This window comes from Heterocephalus glaber, unplaced genomic scaffold, assembly GCF_053883595.1.
Source record: "Heterocephalus glaber isolate CG9 unplaced genomic scaffold, H.glaber_assembly_v1.0 deba00001760, whole genome shotgun sequence".
NCBI lineage: Eukaryota > Metazoa > Chordata > Mammalia > Rodentia > Bathyergidae > Heterocephalus > Heterocephalus glaber.
In genome coordinates, this window is record NW_028258457.1 from 6,944,000 (window position 1) to 6,963,156 (window position 19,157).

The 19,157-nt window shown below is 55.1% G+C and overlaps 1 protein-coding gene across 2 annotated transcripts in view; it reads right to left on the minus strand.

The window, feature by feature from the left end:
- Positions 1-18,806, minus strand: part of Mllt1 (MLLT1 super elongation complex subunit) — a 55,065-nt gene extending 36,259 nt beyond the window's left edge. The window contains exons 1-3 of one of the 2 annotated variants that reach the window (XM_004865657.4): positions 18,619-18,806; positions 9,912-10,092; positions 1,207-1,289 (exon numbers count right to left, since the gene is read on the minus strand). In XM_004865657.4, coding sequence (XP_004865714.1) covers positions 1,207-1,289; positions 9,912-10,092; positions 18,619-18,630 — 276 coding nt within the window. In that variant the 5' untranslated portion in view covers positions 18,631-18,806. The remainder of the gene's footprint in view (positions 1-1,206; positions 1,290-9,911; positions 10,093-18,618) is intronic. The other variant, XM_004865656.4, reaches the window with a different exon arrangement.
- Positions 18,807-19,157: the final 351 nt, after the last annotated feature.

Sequence of the window (19,157 nt, forward strand, 5' to 3'; positions counted from 1 at the left end):
ACACAGACGTCAGCTCACCCACCAGGGACACTGGGACGTGGCTCCCACACAGAAAATAACTAAGAAAGGGATGGGCCAGAACACAGACCCACTGGGCCTCCGAGGCCTCAACAGCATCGAGGGGCTCAGGGAAGTGGGGCCCAAGCCTGGCCTCACAGGTAGGGTACAGAATGGATCTGAGGCCTGCAGCCAGTGCGAACACCGCAGTGAGACACAGTGGGGCCACAGTGATTCAGAAAGCAGTAGACTTTGCTGGGGCACTGGGCTGGGCAGTGGCAGGGGATGAGCAAGGCAGGTGGTTGGGGAGCAAAGGGGGTGGTGGCCACACTGGGCACAAATATGAGGTCACATTCAGCTTATCACCAAGAAGCTAGGCAGCAACCAAGCACCATCCACCCTCCCAGAACCGTGTGGACACGGTGTCCATCCCCACCTGCAGCGAGAGCTCTGGCTCAGCCACAGGCTGCATGGATACTGCAGGGCGGGAGCAGGGGTTGTCCCAGCTGAGGTGCAAACAGCACCCTCCCTGGCGAGAGGATTTAGCCAAGACTCCCCAGCCTTGCTGGGGTCACCTTCCAAGCCCAGTAGGGTCCCAGGGTCCCAGGGAAAGCTCTAGGAACCAGTACCCACCCAGCAGTACTGTCTGGCCCACATGCTGGGCCCAGGCAAGGAGAGGAAGGTCTGCGTACCAGGGATCACAGGCATGGGAGACATAAAAGCCCCACAGGCTGGTGGGACCCCAGACTGCTTCCCAGACTCAAAGGCTCTTCCTCTAAGTCACCCCGGAGGAGAGTTTAACTGGTCAAAGCGATGAGGTCCTGCCACCCCGCAGAACACTGAGGCAGGCAGGGACTTAGGAGAGGGATGGATGCAATCCCTCAGCCGCCAAGACAGGGTTCTACTGTCACTGAACGGTGACACACACCTATCACAAGACCTGCCCCACAGGGCCAAGAGCCAGGACACCCCGACCCTCAGAGTCCCCTGCAGCTGGGCTGGCTCTAGCCCAGGGGTGCTGGTCCCAGGCTTGAGGCCTCTGTGCCACCAATGCCTCAGAATGACTGAGGGTTCTGACATGGAGTTCGGCTGGAGGCACTGCTGAGATGCATGTGGCTCCAGGGAAGGCAGCACATCTGAGCACCACGCCCATAGCTCCCGCAGGCCTGGTCAGGTATAAAGGTATACAGCGACTGGCATGGCTCCTACCTTGTTTTTGAAGTACACCTCAATGGGCATGATGAAGCCAGCATAACCCGACTCCTCCACTTTGTAGGGGGGCTCCTTGCACACTAAAAAGAAAGGGAAAACCATTGGTCAGCTTCCTGTCCCTTCCCAGGCCCAGCCAGCAATGCCCACACCACCTCCTCCCTGGCTGCCCAGTGGTTCCATGCTGAAGGAAGGAAGTCCAGGAAGTCAGAGAGGCAGGCTGGGCAGGAGAAAGGTGAGTAAAGGAGCAGTCAGCAGGGGGACAGCAGGAGGGGTGAGACTGTCATCTGGGGACTTGCTCCTGCATTATATGAGGAAGTGAAGGCCAGGCCAGGCCAGGCCACTGAGTCCACTGACTCAGCCAGTTGCTAGGCAGGACAGAACCTCCACGGCACCCACCTCCCTGCATGGCTGGCTCTGGCTGAGCTCTGTGCCCTACTCTGTGCTGGACACACATGGAGCAGGTCTCACAGGACTGTCCTTCTGGGCTCCACTTCAGGACTAACAAGAGTAGTCCGAAGCCAGGGTGGTGGAACGTGCCTGTGATCTCAGCACTCTAAAGAGGCTGAGGTAGGGGAATTTGGAGCCTATCTAAGACAACTCAGGGAAACCTTGTCTCAAAATAAAAAATTATAAAGTGGTAGGGCTACAGCTCAGTGCAAAGGCTCTGGGTTCAACTTCCAGTACTAGGAGAGAAAAAACAAAACTGAAATGAGCATCGCAAAGTACACATAAAATAATCAATGTCCACAATCTCATCCAAAATAAGCTGCATGCTCCAAGTCTACCGCCATCCAGTGAATACCACGAAGATACCATTTCTCTGCTTTAAAAAACGAGAGAGGGCCGGGGATTTAGCTCAATGGTTCCACCGCCTGTCTCGTTGCGCAAGGTCCCTAGTTCGATCCCCAGTAACAAACAAAACAAACAAACAAAAGAAAAGAATTATAAAGATCAAATCCCGGGCCGGGGATTTACCTCAGTGGTTTCGCCGCCTGCTGTGCAAGTGCAAGGACCAGAATTCGATCCCCAGTCTTCTGGCCCTTCATCTCTGGAGGCAATGCAACCACTACACTGAGATAAAGGAAAAAATCCTGCCAACTGCTGATGGCAGGGGTGGGAGTCGCCCAACCCCTCAAGTTTGACCAACATGGAGAAAGCCATGTGTTTAAAGTGCACATCTGACACATGTGAGCACAGCCACACACCTGCGTAACCAACGACACCACTGAGGGAGAGACACACTCGTCAGCCCGAAAGCTTCCTCCAGTCCATTTGTCCCTTAAGGACATGTACAGTATGGTCACCCTCTTAGCCATCTGACACCCACATCCAGTCTTGCTGGCTGTACATGTACGCTGCACAGACCTCGGCCATCCTGCACAAGTGGCAGCCGTGTCCTCTGATGTCACCTCCCCAGCCCCTGGCAGCACCATCCTGCTGTCTCTCTGAGCTGGACAACTGCAGGTTCTACACACAGATGAGTTCATATAGGATTTCATCTATGTCTGGCATACTTCACTTAATACAATGTCAACTGTTAAAAACCTTTATACATGTACATCTGTACTAGCAAGGTAATTCTTACAGCACTTGCTGGAAAGCAATTAATGGAACACAATAAAACATGACTTCTTAACATTAAAACCATGACTTTCCTAAAGAGAAAAGACTCCACTAAGGGCCTCGTGTATCTTCTCCATCTAGAGAAATAAGCTGGGCCAGTGGAGCAGATGTGGGTGACCAGGGGCCCTCAAAGCCAAGGCTGGCTTGCCTGACAGCTGTGCGGGGGACTCTGGCACAAGAGGATGAGTGTCCCCAAGGTTCCTGGTGCCCCTCTCCACCTTCCCCCAGCTGCCTGCTAGAGCCCCATGGGCACCTCCATCCCCTTGTAGCGTACTCCTGGGGGGTTGTCACCCTCAAACCAAGGGTGGGGAAGCAGCCCTGTCTGTAGGACAATGCTGGGACAACAGGCAGAATCTGCAGCTGGGGATAGTGATCCTGACAGACTTGTCCCAAATCTCCACTCCAGCCTGGCTCCTTCCTGCTCCGCCGACAGGCTCCAGAGATGCTGCAGAGGGACCTCAGATGCAGCCCACCCCAAAGAGACTCCAGGTGCACCCACAAATCTGCAATCAATCCCCTGCATGCCACAGCCACCCTCCACCCAGGGACCTGCTTCCTCTTCTAAGGCTCACCTGTCACCAAGTGCTATCAAATCACAAGCCTTGGGGCAATGAGGCAGTGGCCCAGGTTCCTTCCCGGGCAGCCGCAGGCCAGGAAGCCAGAACGGGGGACCATGTGAAGCTCAAGTCTAACTTGCCCTGCTGGCTCCCACTGCCCACAGTGCACTTCTCACCACCCCCAGGCCTGCAAGGTGCTCAGCCTCTTCCAGCCGCCTCTCCCATAGGCCAGCCTCAGGTCACAGGGCCCAGCCTGGGCTGCAGGTCACTTCCTCCAGCAACCTTGCTAGGCACCCAGCCCTACCTCCTTGCCTGGCCCCAGGGTTCTGCAGTGCTCCCTCCATCTGTCCTTGTCCATCCCCACATGTGGGCTCTGTCTCCCTCAGTGTCACAGCCCCAGGGCCTGGACCAGGGACAGAACCTGCCTCAAGGACATACACTTCCTTTTGGAAGCATTCACTAAGTATCTGTCAAGTGCAGCTGGTGAGGGGTACATGCCACACCTCTGCCAGGCACCCAAGGCCACATTCTGGCCCCTCCTCCAGGCCCCACATTCTGTGAGGGTAGGCAGCTAGGAACTGGGGTCTCTCAGCTGCAGAAGAGCTGCCCAACCCCAGCCCTGGACATCTGCAGTCTGCTCTTGGGACTCCACGTGCAGAGCAGGCCGTGCACTCTGTGGGCACCCAGATCCAGGTTACTGGATCTGTACCTGGGAAAGAGCAGAGGTAGCTCCAGGAAGGAGGAGGGATGAGCCCGCAGATCTCAAACCCGTGTCCGTGTCCTCCCCACCCAGCCATGAAGGGCTCCCAGCAGGTCCAGGCCGGGTTTCCTTGGCCTCTGATACCCATGTCACTTGCTTATGCTCAGGGCAGTCATCTTTCCAAATCTCTGTCACATATTCTCTCTCAGTGCCCAACAGATTAAACAGCCCCTCAGGGAAGTGACCTTTCTGAGTTCCCCTGCCTCTTCCCAGAGGGCATGCATGCAGCCAGCCCTCCAGAGGTGGCCTTCCAGAGAATCAGGGAAGGCCAGGTTGCTGTGTCACCTGCTGGCTCACGGGAGTCACAGCCAAGTCAATATGATGTGAAATCAAGCCAGCTGTGAAGAGAGGAGGCAAGAGACGCAGGTGGTGGTCAGGGAGGGGACAGGAGGCCCTTCTGGTGCCAGAACTGTAGGAGGCCTGGGCAGTGGCATTACGGCCCCAAGAGGGGCAGAGAGAGGATGAGAAGCTGGAGGTGGGAAGGGAGGCAGAGGCAGTAGTGACAGTGAATCATGGCCCTGGGGCTTCTCTCTCAGGGCACAGAAATGTCCGAGATGGTGGTGACATAAAATTGGCAGTGATGTCTGCACAAATGCTGAGTATGGTCCATCACTCAGTGCACAGAGCAACAGGGTAGTTTGTGGTGTGTGATTAGATCTCAGGAAAGTAGTTATTTTGTTAGAAAAATGAAACTGAAAGCCTGTACTTGGACCATCAGCCCTGGGGACCCCACCCTTCGCTCACCACTCCAGGGCAGGGCAGCTGCAAGCGTCCCTCAGGGAAATCCAGAGGCTTCCCTGTCCTCAGAGAGCAGCTGTCCCTGGGAGCAAAAGCTTCAGGGTAGAAACAAGAGAGGAAATTCCTCCTCAGCAGGAAATCTGGAAGTCCTGTGGGTGAACAGAAACCACCTTGCCACAAACAGAGTACTCAAGAAGAACGTCACCTGGAGGTCAGAGCCCAAGGACACAGGAAAGACTTGGAGACCGCAAGAGAACTGAAAAAAGAAAAAAGCCAGGCAAGACCAGTGCATATTTATAATCCTAGTACTCTGGGAGGCTGAGGCAGGAGGATTTTAAGTTCCAACCAAACAATGCAACTTATAAGACTTTGTCTCAAAATAAAATTTTTAAAAAGGGCTGGGGATGTGGCTCAGTACAAAGGCCTTGGGTTTTCCCTACTATTGCAAAAATAAATAAATACATAAAAATAAAGGAAAGATGAAAGGACTAGATTGTCATGGGTTAGCACTTGCTTAGCATAAACCAGGGTCCTGGATTCCATCCCCAGCACTAAAACATTAAAAAATAAAACATATAAGTAAATGATAACCATCACCCAGTCAATGTGCTAAGAACCAAAGAGGTACAGCCAACAAGGGAAAGACTAAAGAACAGGAATGGATTCTTAGTATAAGAATACATAGTTTTTTAATTCAATGGGATGAGTAGAAAATAAAATCTCCCGATAGTACAGTGAGAGCCGGGTGAGGTGGTGCACTTCTACAATTCCAGCACTGTGGGAGGCTGAGGCAGGATTACAAATTCAAGCCCAACTTGGGCAACTTAGCAACACCTGGTCTCAAAATAAAAAATTAAGACGGTTGGGGATGTAGCTCGGTGCCAAGGCTCTGGGTTCAATATCCAGTAAACCTCCCCCACCCCAAAAGGTGAGATATGAGGCCAGGAATGGTGTCTGTCATCCCAGAACTTGGGAGGCTGAGGCGGGAGGATTTTGAGTTGAAAAGTCAGCCAGAACAACACTGCAAATTTCAGGCTGGCCTGTACTACTCGGCAAGACCCTGTCTCAAAAAACCAAAAAAACCCCAGTGAGACATGAAGAAATGACTCCAATTCAATGATTTAGCTGACAAAGCTACCATTTCTCAGCAGCTAGAGTGTGGGTCTCCTATCAGCTCAGTTAATCCTCACAACACCCTTATGAACACACACGATTCTTGTTTTATAGATGATAATATTTAAGCACAGAAAAGTCATGTAAAGCACCCCAGAAAGAGCAAACTGAGGAAATGCATAGACGGAAACTGAGGTGAAATGTCACAAAACACAAAGAACAACAAAAATACCAGCCACAATGTCATTTGCAACATCCTAAATGCAGGAGCCTACAGTAGAATAAGGACCCAGGAGCCCCAGACTTCTTGGGGGTAATGAAGCAACACTGCGCTTCTCCCACCCAGAATGTGACTGACCCAACTTGCACTCACTTGCATGGGCAGGGGTGGCGGCAGATGCCAGCCACTGGGGCTCAGAGGGCCCGGCTGCCCACGCAGCTCTCAGGAAATTTCCCCAGCAATTAACCTCTGGGGATGGCACCTGAGAAACTGCTCTATTACAGGAGAAAATAAACCAAAGCAAAGGGGAATAAATACCTCCACACACTGGGAGCACAGTGAAGAAAGAGCCTAGGATACAGTCTGGAGGACCTAGTCTGATGAGAGGGGGAAGGCAGAAGGATGGGATGGGATGGAATATTCAGCAGTGAAAGAAAAAACCCTGTCCCACAGAATAAATGACCAAGAAGATGCAAAAAAAGAAGACAGGATAAAGACACAGAACAAAAAAGAGAAGCAAATAGTTACTCAAAATGTCATGACACAAACTAAAATGAAGCAAAATTTTAAACATAAATGATCAAAAACTCATCTGACCTTGATATGACCTTGGGCAGTCTCTATCACAGCCTAGAATTCAGGATGCAGGAGACACAGAGTGGAGGGAAGAAGCCCAACACCCAGCCAGCCGGCCAGAGCCAAAGGTCTTGGTTTTAGCACTACCATCTTCACCATGGCAGCTCTTTACAGGAGGGTCCAGAAGGCCCAGAAAGACAGGGTCTTATCTCAGGCCTCATCTTCCCCAGAGGGGAGTAGGAAGGCAGCACGGAAGAGCCTGATGGTTCAGGTCGTGACATTCACTGAGCAACTACTGTGTCCGGATGGGCACCAGGGACAGACACTACAGCAAACAAATCAAAAAAAACCCTTCACCTGGGGCAAAGGGTGAGAGACACAACAGATGTCTTAGGATGTGCTAACAAGAAAAATGAAAAACCAAAGCAGCATGAGCCCGGGTAGATGTACTGGGCAAAGCAGCAGTAATTTAGACCTGGAAGCCAGAGGACGCCCCGGAAAAGGGGGACACAGGGCTCTTCTGTGGAGGACCCTGAAGGTGAACAGGTTCGCCTCATCACGCAGTCCCCAGATGGAACTGGTCGCGCAGCCTAGGGACAGGGCACATGCCTACTGGATTCCATCCCCAGCAGCAGGATAAAACAGACACAAAAAACCCCAAATTAAAATTGTTTAACTACAAACAGCTTAATTAGGAGCGGCGGTGCACACCTGTCCCAGCATTCTGGGAGGCTGAGGCAGGAGGATTACAAGTTTGAGCCTAGCCTGGGCATTTCATTGAGACCCTGTCTCAAAATAAAAAATAAAAGGGCCCTGGATGTACCTCAGCACTCCCTCCATCCCCACTGTGAAAAGAAAAAGAACTGGGGAGTCACTGGGCAAAAGGGGGTAGGTTTGGAATAATTCTCAACCTTTCACGTGGTAAATCAATAAGCATTATTTACAACTGAAAAATAAATCAAGAAATAGGATTTCAATCAGCTGGTGTTAAAGACACATTCCAATCTGCCCCTGGGGCATAGAACTGCCAACCTACTCTCTCACTTGCAGGGTCCCCCCCGTTCATGCTACAATGTATGCATGTTTGGAAAGATGCTTTTCAAGTATGTAAAGTATCCTTCCAGAGGCTGAATCCTCTCAGCAGGCCCTCCCTCCCTAAGAGCTGCTGCATTTCTCACTGACAACAAAGCGCAAACTGGGTACTTAGTCTCCGATATCTCTGAGGAGCTGAGGAGTTATTCTATAACAAGTGATGAGCTGGGTGGTTCTCTGATGGATGGGAATGAACCACACAGTCCTTCGCCATGTGTGATGAACAGAGTGCTTACCCTGCTGTTACTCTGTGGTGTGAACGCTCCATCTCATGAGCTAATAAGCAGGGTCAGGCCAGTTAGTACCTGGATGGGAAGAACGGGAAGCTCACCCTGCGGCCCAGTCCAGACAAAGAGCCCTGGCTCCTCATGACAATGGGCCTCAGGCACCACCAATCTTTCAAGGGTTCAGACCTCAGAACCTACAGGTTCCTCCAGCCCTCGAGCAGGTGACTGGGCCTCTGTCACCTCTGTTCCACGTCCGAGTCACAGGGATCCTGAGGCCCTAGGGCACAGGGATGTCACCAGGAGCGCAGGCATGGAGCCAAAGCCAGATGAAAGCAGGCTGCTATTAGTATGACTTCGAGGAGCTGCTCAGTTGTTGCCAGGGTGGAGACAAAGACGGATGGCTTCAAGGTGAGGGGAAACTGTCACCAGGGCCTGTCCCCACACCATGCCGACAGGCAGAAGGGCAGAGAAGAGCCGGGCAGGGGGGCTAGATGATGGCCGGGCTGCCACCCCTAAGAGATGAGGAAGGATGAAGGTGAAGGCTCAGGGAGGACAGATGAGGAGGGAAAGCAAGAGCCCACACCTGAGCGGAAAACTGCTGCCACGAGCAGCCTCAGGAAGGTGCCCCTACAGGAGCACAAGCTCCTACATTTGTGACGCCTGGCAGCCCTGCTTGAGCGGAAGCTCTTGCTTAGAAGCTACTTCCGCAGCTGCTGGACCCAAGCACACCAGGTGGGGCATCAGCAGCCGGTAACAGGTCCCCACCAAAAGCCCTTGGGTGCATAAAGGTTTTTCTTCTGCTAAGGCACATTCATCCGGACAGTTCTGCTGGGGTGGTGACACACTCCTATCATCCCAATTCCTTGGGGGCTGGCAAGTTCCAGGCAAACTAGGGTGACTTAGGGAGATGTTATCTAAAAGGGCTGCTGATGCAGCTCAGAAGTAGAACACTCGTCGGGTATGTAGAGGTCCTGGGTGGGAGGGGGAGAAGGGAGAAAGGGAGGATGGGAAGGAGGGAGGCGGGGATGGGAAGAGGGAAGAAAGCAGGCAGGAAGGAAGGGTGGGGGGAGGAAGGCAAGGTGGTTTATTGGGAGGAATGGGGGTACAGCTCACTGGTGAGCACTTGCCTGGCATGTATCAGGCCCTGGGTTCCAACCCCAGCACTGCAAAGAAAAACCAGTACTGGGCCTTGTTAGATGCCAGGCCGGGGCTTCACACCGGGGACTCAATGGTGTTCAAATCAGATAGTCCTCAGTCCCCAAAGAGCTCAGGAGAGACCACCAACCTTGTCTCCAAGTCACCACCGAACCCATCTTCCCCTGGGACCCCCTCCCCAAGAAGTCATCCCTGATCACAGACTGGGTGAGCCCCACCCCTATGTCCTCCAGGAAGCCCAGGGCTACTGCACCACGTTGGAGACGTTTGGGGTACAAACAGGGCTCTGCTGCTCATCAGGCAGCAGCAGACAGTGATGCAGGGAAAGGAGCCACAAAAGGCAACAGACAGCAGTGACAGGCCTCCCTCCGACGCTTCCTGCCTGAAATACTACGAAGTCTCAGAACAGCACCCTAGTAGGGTCCATGAGTGGTTTCTAGATTATGCACAGCCGGCTCCGGTCAGTCACCCCCATCCACTAGCGACTGGTGCCTCTCGGAGTGGCTTTACGTGGTGACACACAGACAGTCCCCATGGCAGACTTGACAGCTGGGGAGGGGCCGGACACGGCCACATCAGAGAACGGCTGGGCACCGAGTGCTGCCGGCCTGAGGAAGAGGGACCGAAGCAGGGCCACTCACCACGCTTGGGCTTGGGGAAGCTGTCGTGCAGCCGGAAGATCACCTTCTCCACAAAGTGCTGGATCTCGCACTGCTCAGGGCCTCGGACAAACACCATCCAGTCGTGGGTGAAGCCCTCCGTGGTGGGCTTCTTGCGCAGCTGGGCGCGGTGTCCCAGCTCTAACTTGACCTGCACGGTGCACTGCAGGGGGAGAGAGGTGGGATGGTCAGCTGGAGTCTCAGGCAGGGCTGGGAGCGCAGTCAGGGAGGCCATGGGATGGAAGCACCTCTTCCAAGGGAGCGAGGGGACCACAGAAGATTCCCAGGCAGCAGTGTCCCCACCTGCACCTCCACATCCTCTGTCCCACACACAGTCGGCCGCTCCGCAGATGCTCCTCTTCTGGGCACCCCACTCACCCAGAGCCCCGAATGTCACCTCGGCAGGGAAGCCACCCCTGGCCCCCGAGAGAAAGCACCACATCCTCATCCTTTCAGCACTTTCTCCACAGGAAACCAGCTTGCCGAATGTGGGCATCCACCTGCTCCCCATGGAGATGTCACCAAGGATGGCCACACTCCTGACCCGCAACACTGCAGAGGGACACTGAGGCTCTAAGAGCAGCTGCTCACCCTGGAGGAGCAGGCCTCAGACTCAGGCCTAGGGGTGCAGAGGCCAAGGGCTACCCCTGGACCCTGCCTCCCTGCCACAGCGCCAAGGCATCGCAAGGCGCCCACCTCCACTCCACACACTCAGGACATAGAGTGGACGATTTCTCACCCCTAGGTCATCGGCAATGGTGGCTCTCGGTCCCCACAGCACAAAGAGTGCTGCCAATGGGAAAGCAACAGCCAGCACGGCCCCCGGCGACAGGTCCAGGTGGCCCTGCAGCCTCCTTAGGGAGCCACCTCAGCCCTCCGCCATCCATGAGCCTGAGAATGTGCCCTGAGGTAGGAGGTGGCTGAGGCCAGTTCCCCTCCGCTGAGCATAAAGCCGCAGCCTTCAAAGCACTCGTCACACCTCCGGCAGCCAAGCCACCGATGGGGAACCTATTGTAAACATCCACTCTGGTTTGTAAAAACCTCCTGACTTTTATTTATTTATTTATTTTTGGTACTGGGGATGGAACTTGGGACCTTGTGCTTGTGAGGCAGGCACCGGAACCACTAAGCTAAATCCCTGGCCCCTCCTGACTTTTAATAGACACAGCCCCAATACCTAGTAGCAAATACACAAGTGTTACAGAAGGAAGCACAGCCAAGTGCACACGTGTTTCTAAGTGCCAGATAAGCGGGGGTGGCAGCCAGGGGCCAGTGCCACATTGCCAGGGCAACTCCCCCGAGCTGGGCACCCTCCCCACGGGGCCACCCTCCTGTCCTGGCCTGCCCACAGAGCTCCATCTGCGCCTTTCGGCCTCCTTCACCCGAGCCTGCCTTGGTCTAGACCTCTGCCACCAGGCTGGTAGGAGGCACCCCACTCCTGCAGGTGCCACCCCTGGGGCCAAAGCGCAGGCTCCCCACACCTCCATCTCCCAGTCCATCACAGTTCACCCCTTCAAAGTCGGGACATATCTGGTGGTTCACAGTCCACTGTACGGTTCCCACTGAGGGCTCCCCACCCTGCACACACTCGCACGTGCACACAGAGGCAGCTACTAAGCTGGCGGTGTCTCCGGTCCCAGAACTAAGGAAACAGGAAACCCCCCACCCTGTGTCCCAGCTCAGATGCCCACGCCTGCTCCGCGGCCTGGGGGGCTCAAGACTCATTTCTCCACTCAGCAAAGTTCTACCATGCCTCGAGCCCAGCTGCAGGGTTGGCCACTCACTCCCCAGGGACCCATTCTGGCTGCCATACAGGACACTGGTCACCACTGAAGTTCACAGCCAACCCCCTGTACCCCTCATCCTGCCCCAGGACCTGGGCCCTTCCCTGCTTCATCCCTACCCCTGGAGGTGACCACATGGTGCTCATCCTGGTGCTGTCTTGGAAGCATGGTACGCAGTGTGTCAACAACACGGGACCAACTTAACCAGAGCACGCTCAGGTCAGGCACTCTGGGGATGGCTTTCCCAAAGGGAAGGGCCAGCGGCAGATGAGAACAGGGAGGCTCCAGGGTGTGACAGCTGGCAGGAGGCTTGGGCTCCAGGTGCTCAGCTAGCCAGGTCTAAGTCACAGGGGAATTTTTCCAATTAAAAATAAACAAAAAAAAGGTGCATCATAGGCATATGCAATCTCTATTGATTTAAAAAATTAATTTTAAAAAGAGTGGTGGGATGGAAGTAGCTCCCCTGGCCCAGAATGATGATCCCTTTGGGGCTCCCAGGAAAGAGCAGTGACTCACTAGTGACACTGAAAGGAGAGGCTGGGACCGGGATGGGCATCCAGATTGCACACAAGAATGATAGCCTAAGTACACAATGGATACAAGGAGTAACATCTGAGCAGCAGTTCTCAGCAATCTATATACAGTCCAAGCTAAAGGCAGGAAGGGAAAAGAAGCAAACAAGACGGGGCGGTGGCACACACCTGTCATCTCAGCTACTCAGGAGGCTGAAGCAACAGGATTTAAGTTCCAGACCAGCTTGGGCAACTTAGCAAGACTCTGACTCAAAACTAAAAATCAAAAGGGCTGGGGATGTAGCTCACGAGAACTTCCTGAGTTCCATCCCCAGCACCACCAAAAAAGCAGCAAGACGAGCGGCTTGGTAGGAGGCACGCAGAGGGAGAGCATAGAAAGAGAATTAACTGAGTACATCGGGGAGAACACCAGTATCAGGGGAGAACCAGCCAGATCCGAGGGCACAGGAGATTCAGGAACTCTGAGACCCAGGCCAGGGCTGGCAGCTACAGGAGGAATGGCGAGGAGAGAGGAAAAGAGAGGTTGCTGAACTCCCACAAGCCAGGCCTGAGGGAACACTCAGGCGGAAAGATGCACCAAAAGCCAGAGCTGATAACTAAGGAACACTCAAATCAACCACAAGGACCCATCTGAAGACCGCTGCCCATGGAGGATGCCCAACAAAAACAATCCCGAAACACTATTTCCAGTCCCAGCAGACTGGGGCTGCAGCTGTCCTATATGCTTACACCTGTCAGCCTCTGCCTTTTCCATCCTGAGAAAGGGGACCCAACTCCTGAGCAGCTGGGAGAGTCACAAGTGAAAACTTCACTCTGACGTGGTGATGCACATCTGTCATCCTAGCACTCAGGAAGCTGAGGCAGGAGGACTGCTGTGAATTTGAGGCCAGCCTGAACCACACAGTGATAACAGATTGCAGGTGGATGATGGATACAAGGAATTTCAGAAAGAAAAACCCAAAAATCAGAAAACTTCAACTTTTGTTTCTCTGGACTTTACTCCTGGAGAACAAGATTGCCTCCTTGGAGTTAGTTACTTGCCAATCTGGCTGCTCAGCCCTCAGCTGCCTGCCCGGCATTTTGGACAACGGAGAATTGCTACTCCGGTCAGGCAAGCGGTAGAGCCAAGATTGTGAAAGAATGGAGACCAAGGCTCCAATGCAGAGGGGAGAATATAGGTGCCAAAACTGTGCTGCAGAGGCCAAAGTAAACAGGAAGGTTCCAGGCGGCAATGGGTAATCTTTGCAGCCAGGAGGCCATGCCCAAAGCACGGCCTGGTGACATTTATGCCCCAGGGGCTGGCGCCGAGTACAGCCTCAACAGCCCCACGTAAGGTACACTGAGCTGTAGATTAGGCCAACAGAGCAGAAGATCCTGGCCTGACCCTGTGCATGCTGGAAATGCACTGGAGGGGTAACACAGACTCAGTGCCACTGCCTTAAAAAGGAACCAGTGACTCAGGAAGACGTTTAAGCTATGCTAATTGGAGCCCAGGGGGATGCCGAGCCCCTGCCAACCTCTCTGACTTGTCAAGTCAGGATAGCTTACTAGCACAGCAAGGCCAATCCCACAGTCCGAGGTTATATCCCTCCTTCCTCTACTCTCTCCCCAGCCACCAAACCAATCAGCCACTTCTCCAGCAGAATGCTTGGCTTTGAGGCTAAATGGTGCAGAGACTCAGCTAGAGACCCCTGGAATAAATGCATCTCACCTGTCAAGAGCCATTGCCCCAACCAGCCCAGGAGGCTCCTACTGCTGCCCGGAGGTCACGTTGCAGGAACTCCAGAATGCCTGGCTAGCTGCATGCAACACCAAGGGCTGGATGACTGCCACTTCTCTGCATAGTTGAGGATCACCTTGCCACCTGCTCCCCAATAAAAGTCCAGAACGAAGGAAAGCAGAAAGTGACTGCAGAAAGTGATAACCACCTTTCTTCCAGAAAATCATCCACAAGTCAACAACAGATGGGGGCCCAAGGGCTCCAAGTGTCATCTGGGGATACTTAAGCTTGGGCAGGAGCCTCAAGTGGGCCAGTGTCCTCAGTCCAGGCCAGCTGGCAGAGGGCACATAGAACACAGGGCCAGAATCCTAAATCTGGCAGCCACGCAAACAGATACCGCAGGGGGCTTCCCAGACTGTTCCCTCGAGCAGAGAGCAGCTCTCTCCAGGTAGGGACTGAACTGGTCTCTGCCTGGCACAGGGCAGACAGCTCTACTCGATTCCAAGCTCTTCTTCATCGGTGCCATCTTGCTTCCCCTGAGACCTACTGTAAGCCTAGGCCACAGATGTCAGGTCATTAGCAATTAGTTTACCTGTAAGAGTCCCACAAATGGCCTCTCCTCTGGGGAGTCGCACTTTACCAAGTGGTATAATTACACCCGGAGTTTGGCTACTGTGTCTCATTCCCTGTGATGTGCCAATCCCACCCCTCTCAGGAGCAGAAGTGCTCAGTCTTGTCTCTTTCAGCCTCAACTGGCTGTGAAGTCCGACTGCACAGAGTGAGGCTCCACACACGCAATGGTGGGAGAAAGTAACAGGATTCAGGCGATCCCTCGGAGCCAAGGCAAAGTAAGACTATATAAAGAATGTTCTGCGGGACTTTCTCCCCCTGGGCCCAGACAGGGGCTCTCAGGGACAGCCACTGAACTAGGTAAGAAGGGGAACCAAAGGACAGGTGCTCCTTGGTGATGATTCTCTACAGAAGAGCACTGCCTGCCCAGAAGGCGGGGAAAAAGCCAGAGGGCCAGCACTGCTCACTGGCAGCTGCACCAGGCCCCAGACCTCTAACCACAGTACAAGGGGGCCGATGGCCAGCACCTCCACCCTTTCCTGGCTCCATCCACCCTCGTCCTGCTGATGCAGGGCACAAGGTTAATGACAAAAGGAGGAGGAGGCTTGCAATAAATTTCTCTCTGGAAACACTGAAGATAGGTGTGCAGATCTTGTGGATATGCACATTACCCATCACCCTTCACTGTCAGGTCCCTGGGACAGGCTATTCATACACAAGGTACCATTGTGAGTACACCATGGCCAGGGTCTTTCAACTTCGCTGGGGAAGAAAGGGAGCAGTCTTAGGGGAGAATTTTTAATGTGCACAAATCCCTTTGGGGCGTCTGTCACTTGGTCAGGAGGAGCTGGTTGCAAAGAGATTGATTCGTGGTTACTTTTAGTTAGAGTGGAACGCAAAACCTAGCATTAGAGATTACAAGGGACATTAAAAGGAAAGAGGATGTGGGTCTCTTGTCTCAACAACCCAACATGAAAACTTCAGGACAAAAGTGTGGCAGGCTGACTTTCACAGGACTTTAAAAGTCGGGAGTTGGGGGTAAATCAGTCACCCTGGTTTAACACACTGGGTAATTGCTAACTTTTCAGCAAAGGTCTGGGGAGAAGAGTAGAGGTACCAGAGAAAAAAATCCAACTGGGCTCTGACCCATCTGGGGACATTCCTGGGCCTGAATTTCCTCATGCAAAATGGGTGGCTTGGGGGCTACTCATGGCCACCATCATCAGACACAAGCCTGCCCTCCAGGAAGAGCCCAGTCACAAGGCAGTGGCTCTGAGTTACACAGCAGGCCACGTGGAGAACAAGCAGGCAGCGATCCCACCCTCTCATCAGCCTGTCAGAGGCCAGGTCGTCCAAAGGGACACTCCCAGTCCTTTTAAGGCACGGGACCACCCGGCTGCTGATACCACTTCCCAGCTTCCACGGTGAGTCTGGTCCTAGTGACCCGTGGCCAGGTCCCTTCTCCTCTTTTCAGCATCCACTCAGTCTTCATCCAAGTCCTCACCCAGATCCTTCTCCATCTGGGCCTGCAGATAAACCACACTCCTCCCAGACACAACCCCTAAGTGAGCAGAGATCGCGAGCACCTGCCTGCCAAAGAAAACACAAGTGCCACAGACAGCACCAGCACAGCAGGGCAGGGAGAGCGGCCGGCTTGTGGGTAGGGTTGGGGCCAAGACAACCAGACTCTTCTCAGGCCATGAGGAAGCAAAGATGCCAATGGGGAGAAGGTGGGAGCCCAGAACAGAACGGGAAATCCTGCTTCCCAGCTGGGCCTGAGTCCTAGGGGAAGGGGAACCCGACAGGTAAAAAGAGCATCAAAGCCTCTGGAAGCCAGAGTGCACCCAGGGGGAAACCACGCCATTCGCTACTATAATGAGCCATTTATAGGTCTGGGGCCTCTCTGGGCGGGGAGGAAGGTTCTGCGGAGTCAAAGCCTTCTCTGTGCACCAAGAGCCACTCTGGATACTCGCAGCAACCCACCTACCCGGTCAAGGACACCATTCTCTCTCTCATCTCCCCGGGTGCCTCACTCTATAAGCAAGAGACAGAGCCCCCGGTGTCTCCCAAGTGCGCTCTTCCCTCTGGACCCTCGCACACACAAGGACCTAGACTGTAGAACTTTCTGTTCTGATGGAAATGTCAGCCCCACAAGGGGGCCGGCTGGCGGTCGGTTACTGACTACTCAGAAGGTGGCTGGTAGGACCGAGGAACTGAATTTTTCATGTTACCTGGCTGAAGTTTGTAACAGCCACAGGTACTGGTAGCTACATACTGGGCAGTGCAGACAGAGCCAGCTCTCCACAGCCAATGTCACCTAAGTGGGGCCTTTATCTCTCTGTCACAGACCAAAAATGCCCCTTCTTCCCACCATCCTACTTATCTCAGTGACAGCCGCCCACACACCCAGGGCTCAGCACATCACAGAGAAACGGCCTGGGCACTCTGGAGGCTGAGGGGCGGGGACAGGGGGCATACTCAGCACCTCTGTGGGACCAAGAGACTTTCCCAGGGGTGGGCTTCATGGATGGCGGACGCTGAAGGGACATCTCATTGGGTTAACTCAAGAGGGAGCAGAGACAGCAAGCTGATTCTTTGAGGGTTTGTGAAAATCCACCAACTGCGTGCTGTGCACCTTTGCTCACCTCTCAAAACAGAGACCGCCACACCAAAGATGGAAGGGAAGCCAGAAGCCCGAGCCACCTGCCTCAGTGATCCTGTGCCACTGGTGGGGGACGGGCAGAACAGTCCCTTGACCCCCACCCCAGAAACCAGAGTCCCACAGTGCCTTACCAGGCAGAGCTGCCTCTGTGGCGCCAGCAGCCAGTGACGCCCCAACCTGCCCTCGCTCCCAGCAGAGTTTGGCTGCCACCCCCACAATGCCTGCCTCCCTGGCCCGGTGCCCCTGGAAGCCAGAACAGAAGGGGAGGATGAAGAAGTGGCCCTGGGTTGGAGACAGCAGTGGTACTGAGTTTGAGGAAAAGGGGAAGGGGCTTGGGTGCTGAAGGTGGAAGACAACACAGGGCTGGGTGTCGGGAGCCAGAAAGGCCTTGGGTCCACAAGAACAGGACTGGCAATGGCATGGCTTCCAGATCGAAGTGGGAGGTGCCAACAGGAGAAAGGAGGTGGGGGATCCACCTTGAGCCCATACTGAGGCTCTAAGATGCTGGGGAAGGAATGGAAAATGAAGGGGAGAGGGTAGTGGCTAAAGATGAAACCAGATCAGAGAAAAAACAGTCCCTGCTTCTGGTCTAAGAGAAGAGGGTCTAAAGGTAAAACAGACAGCCCTCAGGCTCGGAGGTCCAAAGGAAAATGACAAGGGGCCTGTAAATAGAGGGGGCCCTGGGTCAACAGTGGGTCACACAAGCCCAAGTTCAAAGGGAAGAGACGCTCTAGGCAGGCCCGAGTCCTTGAAGCAAAGGATGGCAGCTCGGGTCCCAGGGAGATGAGGGAGCGCAGGTTCCGGCTGGGAAGCGAGGAGAAAGATGCTCCGTAGGGCAGGATGGTTCCGGCCCAGGCAGGGGACTGGGGGAAAGGTGGCCTGGGCTGGCCTGCGTTGGAGGGGGGAGGGCACCAGAAGGACTCAAACCTGGGCTAAGGCTGAAGGGAGAACAGGTAGCAGGTTGGCGGTTTATGGAGTTTGAGGCGACTTGGGGTCCAGAGAGAAGGGAAGACAGGGCCTGGTCATAGAAGGAGAGGGAGTGTGAGGGGTCGCTGGGCTGGGCTCAAGTCCCCAGAGCTGTCCGCAGTGACTCTGGGCGGAGCTGGAGGTCCCCAGCGGCGTCCTAAGAGGTTCTGGGTCGGACTGGGGTTCCCAGGAGCTTCCTAAGGGTTCTGGGTCGAACTGGAGTCCCCAGGGCCATCCCAGGGAGCTCTGGTTCGCACCGGGTTTCCGAGGCGCGTCCCAGGGGGCTCGGAAGCCAGGCCGCTCTCCCCAGGAGGGGGGCTGGGGGTGCGGGTGGGAGAGGGGCGCCCCGCCCCACTTCGAGGCCTGGGAGCAACGGGCGCGCACAAAGCGGGCGGGGAGGCTGGGGCCGGCCGGGCGGGCGGAGGGGGGAGGAGGAGGGGCGGCCGCTCCTCACCTGATTGTCCATGGCTGGCGCCCCGCCCCGCCCCCGGGCCCCGCGTCTCTCGCCGCCGCCGCTTAACGCCGCCTCGCCGCCCTCATTGTCTGTCAGGCGCCACAACCGCCGCCACTCCGGGCCGCCAGCCCGCCCGCCAGCCCCGCGGAACCGGAAACCACCGCCAGCCCAGGTCGCTCACCGACCGCGGGCCCCCGACGCCGACTCGGGCCCGCCGCCTAGATGGACAGTCATCTGGGCCAATCCGCGGAATGGACCACCGTTCGAAGGGCGGGACTTCCGACCTGTCGGGGGCCTGCCGGGCTGCGGTCGGAGGAACGAAGCCGGCTGCCAATGGGAGGCCGGGACCGGTGGGGCGGGAGGAGGGAGAGAGGCAGGCCCGAGCCGAGCTCAGCTGAGGGGAGCACGAGGTGTGCGCCGCACGTGGAGGAGGGTGGGGGGCGGGACGCGCTTTGCGCCTGCGCACTCTGGCTGGTGCCTCGCGGGCTGGAGTGCCTCGCGGGTGGGCCGCCCAGAGCGAGGGTGTTGGGGACTGTGTC